The sequence below is a fragment of the Quercus lobata genome, chromosome 5 (genome assembly GCF_001633185.2).
Source record: "Quercus lobata isolate SW786 chromosome 5, ValleyOak3.0 Primary Assembly, whole genome shotgun sequence".
NCBI classification, from domain to species: domain Eukaryota; kingdom Viridiplantae; phylum Streptophyta; class Magnoliopsida; order Fagales; family Fagaceae; genus Quercus; species Quercus lobata.
Genome location: NC_044908.1, coordinates 37,206,043 through 37,217,544, shown reverse-complemented (window position 1 = coordinate 37,217,544; position 11,502 = coordinate 37,206,043). Strand labels below are relative to the sequence as shown.

Sequence of the window (11,502 nt, the reverse complement as noted above, 5' to 3'; positions counted from 1 at the left end):
ACATGGGTATAAACTGTACCATAAACAAGTTCCATAAAATATTGAAATAGCATTTGCTAATATTAAGCAAAATATTAAACATAAATATTAATAATATCACAGCCAAACAAATCCATGAGTTTAAACCTTTAAACCAAACTTAACCACAGTGTATTAAACCCATAAACATAATACCATAAGAAACATAAAATAAAACTAAAACATAAACTGAAAACACTGTTTATGGCGTACTCCCCCTCAAGAGCTGCCCCTTAAAAATTCTCCCCTTTTTTGACCAAAATGGCCGAAGGGTCACTGCTGGGTGTTGAGGCTATTAAACTTGGCTGAAAGTCTGTTGAGCTGATCTTGAATTGCTGCCATCCTATCAGTATGCTCATTCTGGACCTCTCTGAGTCCATCAATCCTCTCTAGGATGATCTAGAATGCATCGGGAGGTACTCTGATGAGGTTGAAGCTCTGCTCCTCTTGCCTCGGCTTCTAGGTGTTGAAGTTTGTCCTGCAGTCACTGTCTCAGTCTCCATTTGGTCACCTTCACCTTGGTCACCTTCCTCTTCATCACCTGGAAGATGGAATTGTATCCTGATGATGGTTAGCTTATTGATGGCTGAAGGTGTAGGCATGGGGCTGATATCTTAAGGGATTTTAAAACCTTTTGCTTTGAAAAGCCTCATAAGAAGGCTAGGAAAAATCAGCTTGGGCCTAGAGGTGGTTCTAGTCTTATCCACAATAGTGTCAAAGATGTGGGAGCTGATGTCAATGAAGGTTTTCTCCTTGAGTTCCATGAGGAAGATAGCTCTGGCATTGTTGATTGCAGTCAACTTCCTCACTGGATACAAGTTGAACATCATGATGCTAGTTAGACACCTCATGTCAGCTGGAAATGCTATAGTGATGAGGCATCTCCCCTCTCTTTGTCCACCAATGCGATTTTGGACAGTTTCTATAAATAGCATCTTGTCCTTGTAGTTGGTGAGGTTATAGTCCTCTAAACCTTCAAGTCCTAGCACCTCTTCTATGTCATGGGCATCTATAGTGAATTCCTTTCTTCTAACCCAACAACTTAACTCATCCTCCCTTATCATAGCATTTGCATAAAATTCCCTGATTAAAGGCTCACAAACAGCAGGAAGGTCACTTAACAATTTATCCCATCCTTTGCCCTCAAAACAACATGGAATGAAGGCGTCCTCCAAATCCCCTAAGTCAACAAACCTTTCCTGAACAATGGTTCCCCTCAAGAAAGAATCTCTATATCTCTCAAAGTGTTGAACAGACTTAAACAGATTATGGTCCATTTTCAATCATTTGTCAGCTTTCTTAGCAGGAGTCTTCTTCTTTGTAGGAGATGGCGCCATCTGTAAACAAGTAGAAAAGGCCACAATAACAAAGCATAATAGATGAACACAACCATTAGTAACAGGTTAGTGGTATAGAGAAGAATAGAAGATCAGGCCAACACTAAGACCATATTTAGCTTAAAAAAAGTCATTGAAAGAGATAACTCATGCTGATGCATAACACATAGTGATATCAATGATCAACACCATAAACATGAAAGCTCTAGTGGATAGAACCAAACATATACTAGACCATGCAATAAGCACTTATAAAGAGCCAAAAGTACCCCACAAGCAGTGTAAAACACACTCAACCAAAAGGGGGCATATGACTCTGAGAAATGTCATAAAGAGTATGAAGTGTTCAAACCAACACAGAGCAGACAATATCCACAAGACAGAAGTGACACATATGATAACCATAAACAGTTTAAACAAATAGCCCAACCAACTAAACACAACCATTTTGAATCAACCAAAAATACACACAAGTGCATTACATTTAAACCAAAAACAATCATAACAAAATGGGTATGAATATTCAAACTCCAAAAAAGATTAATAGACACACTCCGTCAATATCAACCAAGAGAGCAACAGAATAGAGTCCTAAAAGCCTAATCAACAATACCTAAAAATCCAAACACAACAAACATACATCCAACCCATCATCGAAACAACAAATATTCCAAATCAAACCAAAAACTCATAGATTCAAGTAATCAAAACTCAGAACATGAAGTATGAAGAGAGAAAGAGAAAACCCATACCATTTTCTTGAAGATTTTGAGTTGAAATGATGTAAAAAATGGAGGTTTTTCAAGAGTAATACGGTGAGTTTGAGAGTGTTTCAGGTAAGGAAGGTAATGAACAGTCAGAAACGTGCGAGGGAAAACTGAAAAGTTTTAAAAACTGACCAATTCAAAACATGCGATTTTCGTGACTGAGGCAAGTCACGAGAAAGTCACCAGGTCTAGTCGCCAGAACACTTGAAAGAAAACTTTTGAAAAAAATTTCTAAGTGTTTTTTGTGACTAGAAGTTCCACTCGCGAGAGAGTCGTGAACTGAGCCATGGAAATCTCTGTGTACCCCTCGCGTCTGGACCTTCCACCCGAGAATAAGTCACCAACCTAAGCCGCGAAAAGCATGAGAATCCAGATTTTTGAAAAATATTCTAAGTCTTTTTCGCGAATGAAGCATTTACCGGCCAATGAGTCGCCAGTGAGTCACGAAAAATCTTTGTATGGACTCATGATTGGGGCATGCGACTAGTTCTACCCGCGACTGAGTCACCAGAACGGGGCAACAAAGTTTTTGAATTTTTGACAATTTTTATAAAAACAAAATACTTTCCAAAAACAACTAAAACACTTAAAAATCTTTTTATGATTGATCAACAAAGATTGAGCATGTGAAAACACATTTAAACAAGTACAATCACACAAATGAATATAGCATGCATTGAACATAGACATGTGTGTTGTGTGTGGATATCAAAAATGAGATAGTCCTCAGTCTAATGTGAAGCTTCAATAATCAATTCAATCAAGACATACACAACTAGCACTAGATAATGTGACCCATCTCAATTATAGAAATATGTATATATGACCTCCCACATAGACTTAAGTACAATATCTTTGAAGCTTTTTATTTGGCTCCATGTTTGACATATCATTTGATCTTTTTGAATCAACACATCTCATTGTGAGATCGATGCCTGAAATTTTGGATATTTCACTTTGATGAGTTAGCCTTTGGCTTTTTAGGCATCATACAATTTCAATTTTTGGTCGCTTTCCCCTTTTCCTAGTCAAATACTAGTATGTGCGACAGGCTTTTGCAGCTCAATATCTCTTTGCATTTGGAGATTTACATTTGGTGAGCTCTTTTAGCAAAAACAATAAAATAAAGAGTGGGAAGATATATAGACGCAAGTCTATGCATGTCTCAAGATCAACGAAACCATTCACTAATCATTCATGACAAGGTTGAAGATCTATTTACAATAGTTACATAGATTTCAAGATTTCTCCCACAATGATATGAGTACATAGGAAACAAGCTATGCTCGTAGATGCACAAAGCTATTTGCACAAAGGTATAAGGTAAAACATATTTTGAGACAAAACTCAATAATGTTGATCAAATTTTTGGATTTTCTACTTTTTATGTGGTTTTTGGATTTTTTAACACACAAGAAAGAAAAGATTGATCAAAAGCAACAATGTAAAAAACATTTTAAATGAATGAAAGCAAAAACAAACAAACAATTATCAATTCTCATATTCAATAAACAAACCAAGAGTCACACAACATAGGAAATATTAATGCATGGACATATTGTAATGCTTATACATGAGTACCCTTCATCACCCACACGTCACGTGCGTTTGGGGTGATATCCTTATAGGATTGGGTATGAGAGTTATACTTTCAAACATTCTAGTAAAGCTTTCTAAGCAGTTGGTGAATATACCAATCATCTTCATCACATCCATCATTCCGGGATCACCATTTCGATCTCTTGATGGCTCAACAGCCTAAGTCCTCTTGTAATTCCTTGGTCTTCTTGACCTTTGATCACTTGCATTCCTCAATGCTCTCAGCTTATGACAATTGGGTCAAGTGTGCCCTTGAAGTCCGCAGTGATGACACACATGGTTCATTCTAAGACCTCTTTGCGATCGTGGAAGAGATTTTGCTCTGGCTTCAAACCTGACCACGGATTGATTATGGGGCTTGTTCAACACCCGTTGTTCAGTCACATTCTTCTTCTTCTCAACATTTGCCTTTTCAATAGTAGGGGCAACTACAACTAGCTCTTTGGCCTTTACAAACTTCACTTCTTTGGAGATGTTTACAGTTGAACTACTTTCTCTTGTGTATCCTAATCCGGTTTGTCGAAGGTCTTTTGAGAGGAAAGGACATCATCAAACTTCTTTGTGGAGACGCTCTACCTTGGCATTAGCTTGAACCACCTCAAGCTCAAGGAATTTCACCTTGGTGTAAGCTTCAGTTAGCTCGCCATTTAGCGTCTCTATCTCACACTTGGCCTCCTTATATCTCACTGGGAGACTTCTATAGTCCTCCTCAGCTTTCTTCATCTTTTTCATAGTTGTCTTAGCCACCCTTGCATATTCTCCTGACTTCTCAAGGAGTGAATTGTAGTTCTCTTGAAGACCATCTGTATCTTCATCTTCTTCAGCATCTGACTCTTCTACAATTCCTATGGATTCCTCATCACTATGCTCCCCAAGTTCTTCCACAAGCAAAATCAAGTCCTTTGAAGACTTAACATGAGCAACAGTCATGAATGCTAAGAAATTCCCTTATTCATCACAACTTTCCTCTAAATCATAGGTGGAGGAATCTGAGTTACTGAGAGTGGTGGCATACGCCTTGCCCTTCGATCTCAGGTAATTAGGACATTCCTTTTTGAAATGACCATGTCCATTACATTCAAAACAAGTGACTCCTTGAGTAGATTGGGATTCCTTCCCTTATCTCTTTTTGAAGTCCTTCTTCTTCTTTTCGGAATCCCTTTATCACCAAATTTCTCACTGTTCTTGAACTTTAGAAATTTGCATAAATTCTTTGCAAGGTAGACAACATCCTTTTCGACTACATCCTCATCTTATGAACCATGAGCTTATACCCTTTCATTTATCGTCTTAAGAGCCAGTGATTTACTTTTTCTTTGATTTGGTAATGAAAGCTCATACGTTTGGAGAGAACCAATCAACTCTTAGACTTTGATTTCATCAAGGTCCTTGCTCTCCTCAATTGCAGTCACCTTTGCACAGAAGCTCTCTAGCAATGAAAGAAGAATTTTTCATACAACTTTTGAGTCCTCCATTTTCTCTCCCAAGTTAAACTTGCCGATGACCACTTCATTTAGCTTACTATAGAAAGAATCAAAGGACTCATCCTTGCTCATCCTGAACTCCTTTAAACCGGGTAGTCAACATCTATAGTTTTGTGTCCTTAACTTTCTTTGTACCCTCATAAGTGGTCTCCAAAATCTACCTTGCTTCCTTGGCAACAGTGATATGAGAAATCTGATGGAACTCATCTAGGGACGTACCACAAAAAATTGCATTAAGTGCTTTGCTATTAACATTTGAAGCCGCGAGGGTTGCCTTATCCCATGTGGATTTGGCTGCCTCTGGCTTTGTCCAACCTATTTCAACAGCATCCCAAATAGCCTCATCTATAGAACACAAAAATGCTCTCATCCTCACCTTCATAAAGGCATAGTTGCTACCATCAAAATATGGTGGAGCATTTAAAGATTAAGACTGGTCCATCTCAATTTGGGGTCAAGGATCACACTAAGGTAATGAAACCAATATAAGTGAACCCAGTCTGATACCAATTGAAAGTTCAATTAGTGTATAAAACACCTTGAACGTTTAAATCCCCAATTTACAAATTACCAACTCAAGCTTAATATCAAACAATTAATGTGCGGAATATGAACATAAACTTAATATAGAATTGATGAACAATTTAAATCAAATAAAATCACATCCACAGTAGAAATTAAATAGCAAAGATTAAGGGAATAGAGATGCAAATACAAGGACAACACAATGATGTGTTATCGAAGAGGAAACCGAAGCCTTCGGCGTAAAACCTCTTCGCCGCCCTCCAAACGGTAAATAATCCACTAAAGAATGTAGTTGGGATACATGAACAGCAGAAGACCCTTCAAGACTAATCTACCCAATGTACTTAAGCTCTCCAAACTCCTACCAACAAGGTTACACCAAACCTACTTCTTCTTTAGCTTACCAGATTCTGCTACTTGACCATAACATCAACCAATATGAAATTGGTCTCTTCTTAATTGCTTCCCAAACACCAAATTGTCTTCTCACAGATATGGGTATGGTGAGAAAAGGTTTTGGTAATGTGCCTCTCAAAGATGTAACAATGAAGATGAAGAGAGTAGAGGAATTTGAAGAGTCTCTATGTGAAGATTGTAGATGAGTCAATCTTGTTTATCTTTAGGGTTTCTCTCTCAAAATTCTCTCTAGAAGCTCTCTATATTCCGTGGGTATAAAGGTCTATATATAGTGGGGTGAGAAAGGAATGCGAAGAATCAGTTTTTTCCAAACAGGGTGGTCTGGCGACTTGGCCTCGTGACTGAACTAAGTCGCGAGTTCAAGTCATGAGCTAACGGCATGGCCAACCTGGGACTTTTGTCCTATAGTACAACAGCTGGCATGACGCTTCAACTTCTGGCATGCCTGGCACGTGTGCAACTTCTGGCGGCTTGCAAGCCACAACCCCCCCGCGAGATCCAGTCGCGAGTCCTTGCTTCTTTGCACAATCTTGAGCATTTCTTCAAACTCTCACACAATACCCTTACATGATTTCCACCTAAATACAGGGTTACTAATTGCTAAAATACAAGCAAATTTGGCACGAAATAAAGCTAATAAGATAGTTGATAATATTTTAACCTTACAGTTTTAATTAGACTTTCAAAGGTAGACTAGATTCCTTTGTGTTGATGCTATTTTGTTTTTAGTTAGCAATGTTGAAATTTGTATAATTTTATTATTATTGAGCATGTATTAATTTGTTAAGCATAGTCTTTCTTGATAGGTGTTAAATTCAAAGTAATACATTTCACACAAAATTATTTGCTACATAACTTACCAAGTTGCAAATATAAGTTTTGTTCTAAAAGAAAAAATCACTTGAAAAATACAAGTTGACACAACCCACAACCCAATTGACCCAACCCTAATCCAAGGCAGTCACCATTTCACCAATCAATCGACTATGCTAGTTCATGTCGACTAACCATAGTAGAACAGTAATGCAACATCACCAAACAAAGATATTGTTTTCTTAGATGTGTCAGGTTTGTCATGTGGCGTGGAGCATACTATATGTAATATTTTCCCCTTTCTTTTGCTGAGGAGATCAATAAATATAAGTGCGTTAAAATGTGTGTTTCATGGTATATAAGAGCATTTGTAGCAGTGGAGCTAAAAAGCTATGATGCTATTTTAGCTCCACCAATATAGCAAAAAGGGCTTGCAGCAGTAGAGCCAAATGTATAAAATTTAGCTTATTTGCTACAGTGCACATCTATCTATAGATGTGCACTGTAGCACTCATCTAAAAAAAAAAAAAAAAAAAAAAAATTAATCCCACTACCGAATAAAATAATAAAACTTATCTTATTTTTTTTCATTCTTTTATTCCGTTTCTTCACCGTGCACTCAGATCACTCATCTCCCTCAATCATTAAACACTCATCTCCCTCACTCATCTCTCTCACTCCATCAAGCACTCATCACCGTCACCGTCCCAGCCCCAGTCCACACCGTCCGTCGCCATCCCAGCCCAGCCTAGCCCATGCCGTCGCAAGCTCTCATCTCCCTCACTCATCTCTCTCACTCCATCAAGCACTCATCACCGTTGCCGTCCTAGCCCCAGCCCATGCCATCCGTCGCCGTCCCAACCCAGCCCAGCCCACGCCGTGGCTAGCTTTCAACTCCCTCACTCATTTCTCTCACTCCATCAGGCACTCATCATCGTCGCCGTCCCAGCCCACGCTATTCGTCGCCGTCCCAGCCCAGCCTACGCCATCACAAGCTCTCATCTCTCTCACTCATCAAGCTCTCATCTCACTCATCAATCACTCATCAAGCTTTCCACACCATTGCCGTCCCAGCCCAGCCCACGCTGTCGCCGTCGCTGTCCCAGCCGATCCACTTCAGGTCAGTGCTCTCTCTTTTCTTTTGTAGTGAATTTTTTCATGGCTTAATTTTTCTGGGTTTAGTGTGATTTTGTGGTAAAAATTGGTGTAGTTGCTATGTTGATTTGGGCAAATGGTGTTATTTTTTTGCTGTTTTTGCTAGGTATAACATCTGAATAGAGGAATGTTTTGGGAATTTTCTGTTTGCAGGAATTTGTTGTGTGGATTATGTGGTCTCTGTATTGGGAATTTTCTGTTTGTAGGAATTTGTTGTCTGGATTCTGTGGTCTCTGTAATTTGTGCAGGAAAGTTTATATGTTTTGTTGTCACTGTAATTTGTTGTGTTGCACAAAACCACAGAGTTACGTTTAGGTGGTCTCTGTAAATTGTTGTGTTGCACAAAACCACATTCCTGTGTTGCACAAAACCACATGAATGTATTGGGTCACTGTAATTTGTTGTGTAGTCTCTGTAATTTGTACTTTATCTATAAATGTAATATAAATGTCTCTGCAATATAAATGTAAGTTTGTTGTGTAATTTATCTCTGTAATTTGTTGTGTTGATATAAATGTTAGTTTGAAAATTTTCCATGTGCAGGGAAGTTTATATATATATTTTCTAATTTTATGGAGTCACGTAGGGACATAGAGTTACGTAGAGACCTAACATTTATCACGGGTATCATGAACGGAGATATAGAAATTGACTCATAATTTTTGGGAACGTCTCAAAATACTCCTGTGTTAGTTTCTGATTCTCCACCTCCACCATCATAAGTTGAAAATGCGTCTTCTACAAAAGGAAAACAGGGCTCTAACTTTACTATAGAGGAAGATAAACTCTTAGTGGTAGCGTGGCTCAATACTAGTGTTGATGCCATAAACAGTAATGAACAAATACAAAATACCTTTCGTCAAAAAGTTTGGGAATATTTTATGCAGTACAATACATCCTATACCACACGTACTGTTATCTCCTTGCTAAGTCATTGGGCTACGATTAGTGAAAAGAAAAATAAGTTTGCTGGGTGTATGGCTCAAATTAACGCACTTCATCAAAGTGGTATAACCGAAGAAGATAAGGTATAAATTATATTACACTAGTGTTAAATTGTCCATTCACCAATAGTTTGAAGATATTAATCATGTTATATTTGTTTATATTTTTTTTAGATTATCAATGCGAAGGCTTTGTATTTAGAGAAGCACAAGAAACCCTTTCTTCTTGACCATTGTTGGCTCATGTTAAAGGACCAACCAAAGTTTGCCGATCTTAACAATGCTAGATCGAGATCATCCGTGCCTCCAACTTCAGAGGCAATATCTATTAGTGAAGGGGATTGTGGGTCTGGACTTGGTGACACTTCTAATTTTGAGAGACCTATTGGTAGGAAGGCCGAAAAGGCCATCCGAAAGAACAAAGCCACCGGAAAAGATGTAGGGGAATATTTGAACAAAAAATTGAAATTGATTGAGGATGTAACTCAGTTAGAAGAGGAAAAAATGTCTTTTGAGAGGGAAAAATTTGCGATTGAAAAGGAAAGTAGGGAAGAAAAACTTAAGATTGAGAAGGAAAGAATGATGATTGAGAGAAAAAAAAATGTGAGTGGGAAGAAAGGTTAGAGGAAGAGAGAATCATGATGATAGATACAAGTGGCTTAACCGGAACACAAAAAGCTTTTTATGAACAACTTCAAGAGGAAATCATGGCAAAACGAAGATCACGTAATTAATGGGTTTAATTGTATTTTGGATGTAGTTTAGACTTTTATGTATTTTGTAGTGGTTTATGTATTTTGTAATGGCTTATGTCACTTGATGAATTATCTTAAACTATATGTATGTATTTGTGTTGTGACTTGAAGTGCAATCTAACAAAGACTTTGAAGTGCAATCTTTTTTATCTTTTGTTAAGTTCCATTTGATCTTGTGATAGGCATTGATATAATTCTTTGATCCAATGAAACTATTATTTGATCAACTATGAGTATTACAACCACTATGAGTGCCTATTATATATTTTGCTATTATATATCTTGCTGTTACAGCCACTATGAGTGTCTTTCATCCAATTATTTCTATTCATTGAACATTCCTAGTATCATATGCTTGGTTTTGAGATGACAGGTCTTAGAATAAATCTATGAACAATGAGCATTCATAGTAGTTCCAAGTTTTTTTTTTTTTTTTTAGATGTATGTGTTTGTGTTGTGATTTGTGCGTGAATTAGTTATATTCATTTTGTTGTGGTTTATGTCACTTAATTTTAATCTTGCATTTATAGTAATAATTGATTTCCAATTGTCTTGAAGGTTGCATCCATGAATCACTTTTTGTTTCGCAAGTTCCTTCTTGTTGACTCAAATGAAGATGAGATAATCAAAGAACTTGTTATGGAAGCATCACAACCTAAGCGTTGTCGTCGTTCTATCCAACGTAATCATTTGGTAGGCCATGAGAGGCTTTTTCTTGATTATTTTGCTCCCACACCAATATATCCACCCGCTTTATTTCGTAGGAGATTTCGGATGAAGCGTTCTCTTTTTCTTCGTATTCAATCTCAAGTTGAAGCTCATGACTCTTATTTTGTCCAAAAAAGAAATAGTACCAACAAACTTGGTTTATCTTCATTACAAAAGGTAACTGCTGCACTTAGAATGCTTGCGTATGGAGTATCGAGTGATTTGATAGATGAATATGTGCGGATTAGAGAAACTACTGCATTAAAAAGTTTTAAAAAATTTGTTACTGCGGTAATTGATGTTTTCTCTGAAGAATACTTGAGAAAGCCAAACAATGAAGACATTGCTAGACTGTTAGCTCATGGCGAACATCCAGGTTTTCCAGATATGTTAGGTTCAATTGATTGCATGCATTGGAAGTGGAAAAATTGTCCATCTACATGGAAATGTCAATATTGTGGTCATATCCGTGAGCCTACTATTATTTTGGAGGCAATAGCATCATATGATCTTTGGATATGGCATGCATTTTTTGGATTACCTGGATCAGATAATGATATTAATGTATTAGAGTGATCTCATGTATTTAATGAACTTGCTGAAGGACGTGCTCCTACAATACATTACTCAATTAATGGTCATGACTACACTATGAGATATTACCTTGCTGATAGTATATATCTAAAGTGGGCAACATTTGTGAAAACAATCCCAGCTTCACAAGGACAGAAGTATAAATTATTTGCAGCAATCCAAGAGGTGTATAGGAAGGATGTTAAGCATGCATTTGGAGTGCTTCAAGCACGTTTCGCAATTATCCGTGGACCTGCACGATTTTTTCATCTTGAAACACTCAAAAAGATCATGAAAGCATGCATAATTCTCCATAATATGATTGTTGAAGATGAGCGGGATGATAATGAAGTGGTAGATTAGGATTATGAACAAAATGATGGAGTGGATAATCTTCATCTACAAAT

The 11,502-nt window shown here is 37.5% G+C and overlaps 1 protein-coding gene across 1 annotated transcript; it reads left to right on the top strand.

The window, feature by feature from the left end:
• The first annotated feature begins 9,092 nt into the window (after positions 1–9,092).
• On the top strand, positions 9,093–11,098 carry LOC115990423. Its single transcript, XM_031114258.1, has 3 exons — positions 9,093–9,143; positions 9,234–9,539; positions 10,373–11,098. The coding sequence occupies exons 1-3, from the start codon at positions 9,093–9,095 to the stop codon at positions 11,096–11,098; spliced, it is 1,083 nt and encodes a 360-aa protein (XP_030970118.1).
• The last annotated feature ends 404 nt before the right edge of the window (positions 11,099–11,502 follow it).

What these genes read in the sequence shown, in the direction of transcription:
- LOC115990423 (XM_031114258.1), top strand. Translation starts at nt 9,093, where the DNA reads ATGGCTCAAATTAACGCACTTCATCAAAGTGGTATAACCGAAGAAGAT. An exon ending in GTATAACCGAAGAAGATAAG is followed by an intron (nt 9,144 to 9,233) that starts GTATAAATTATA and finishes TATTTTTTTTAG; the next exon opens with ATTATCAATGCGAAGGCTTT. An exon ending in AATTGAAATTGATTGAGGAT is followed by an intron (nt 9,540 to 10,372) that starts GTAACTCAGTTA and finishes ATTGTCTTGAAG; the next exon opens with GTTGCATCCATGAATCACTT.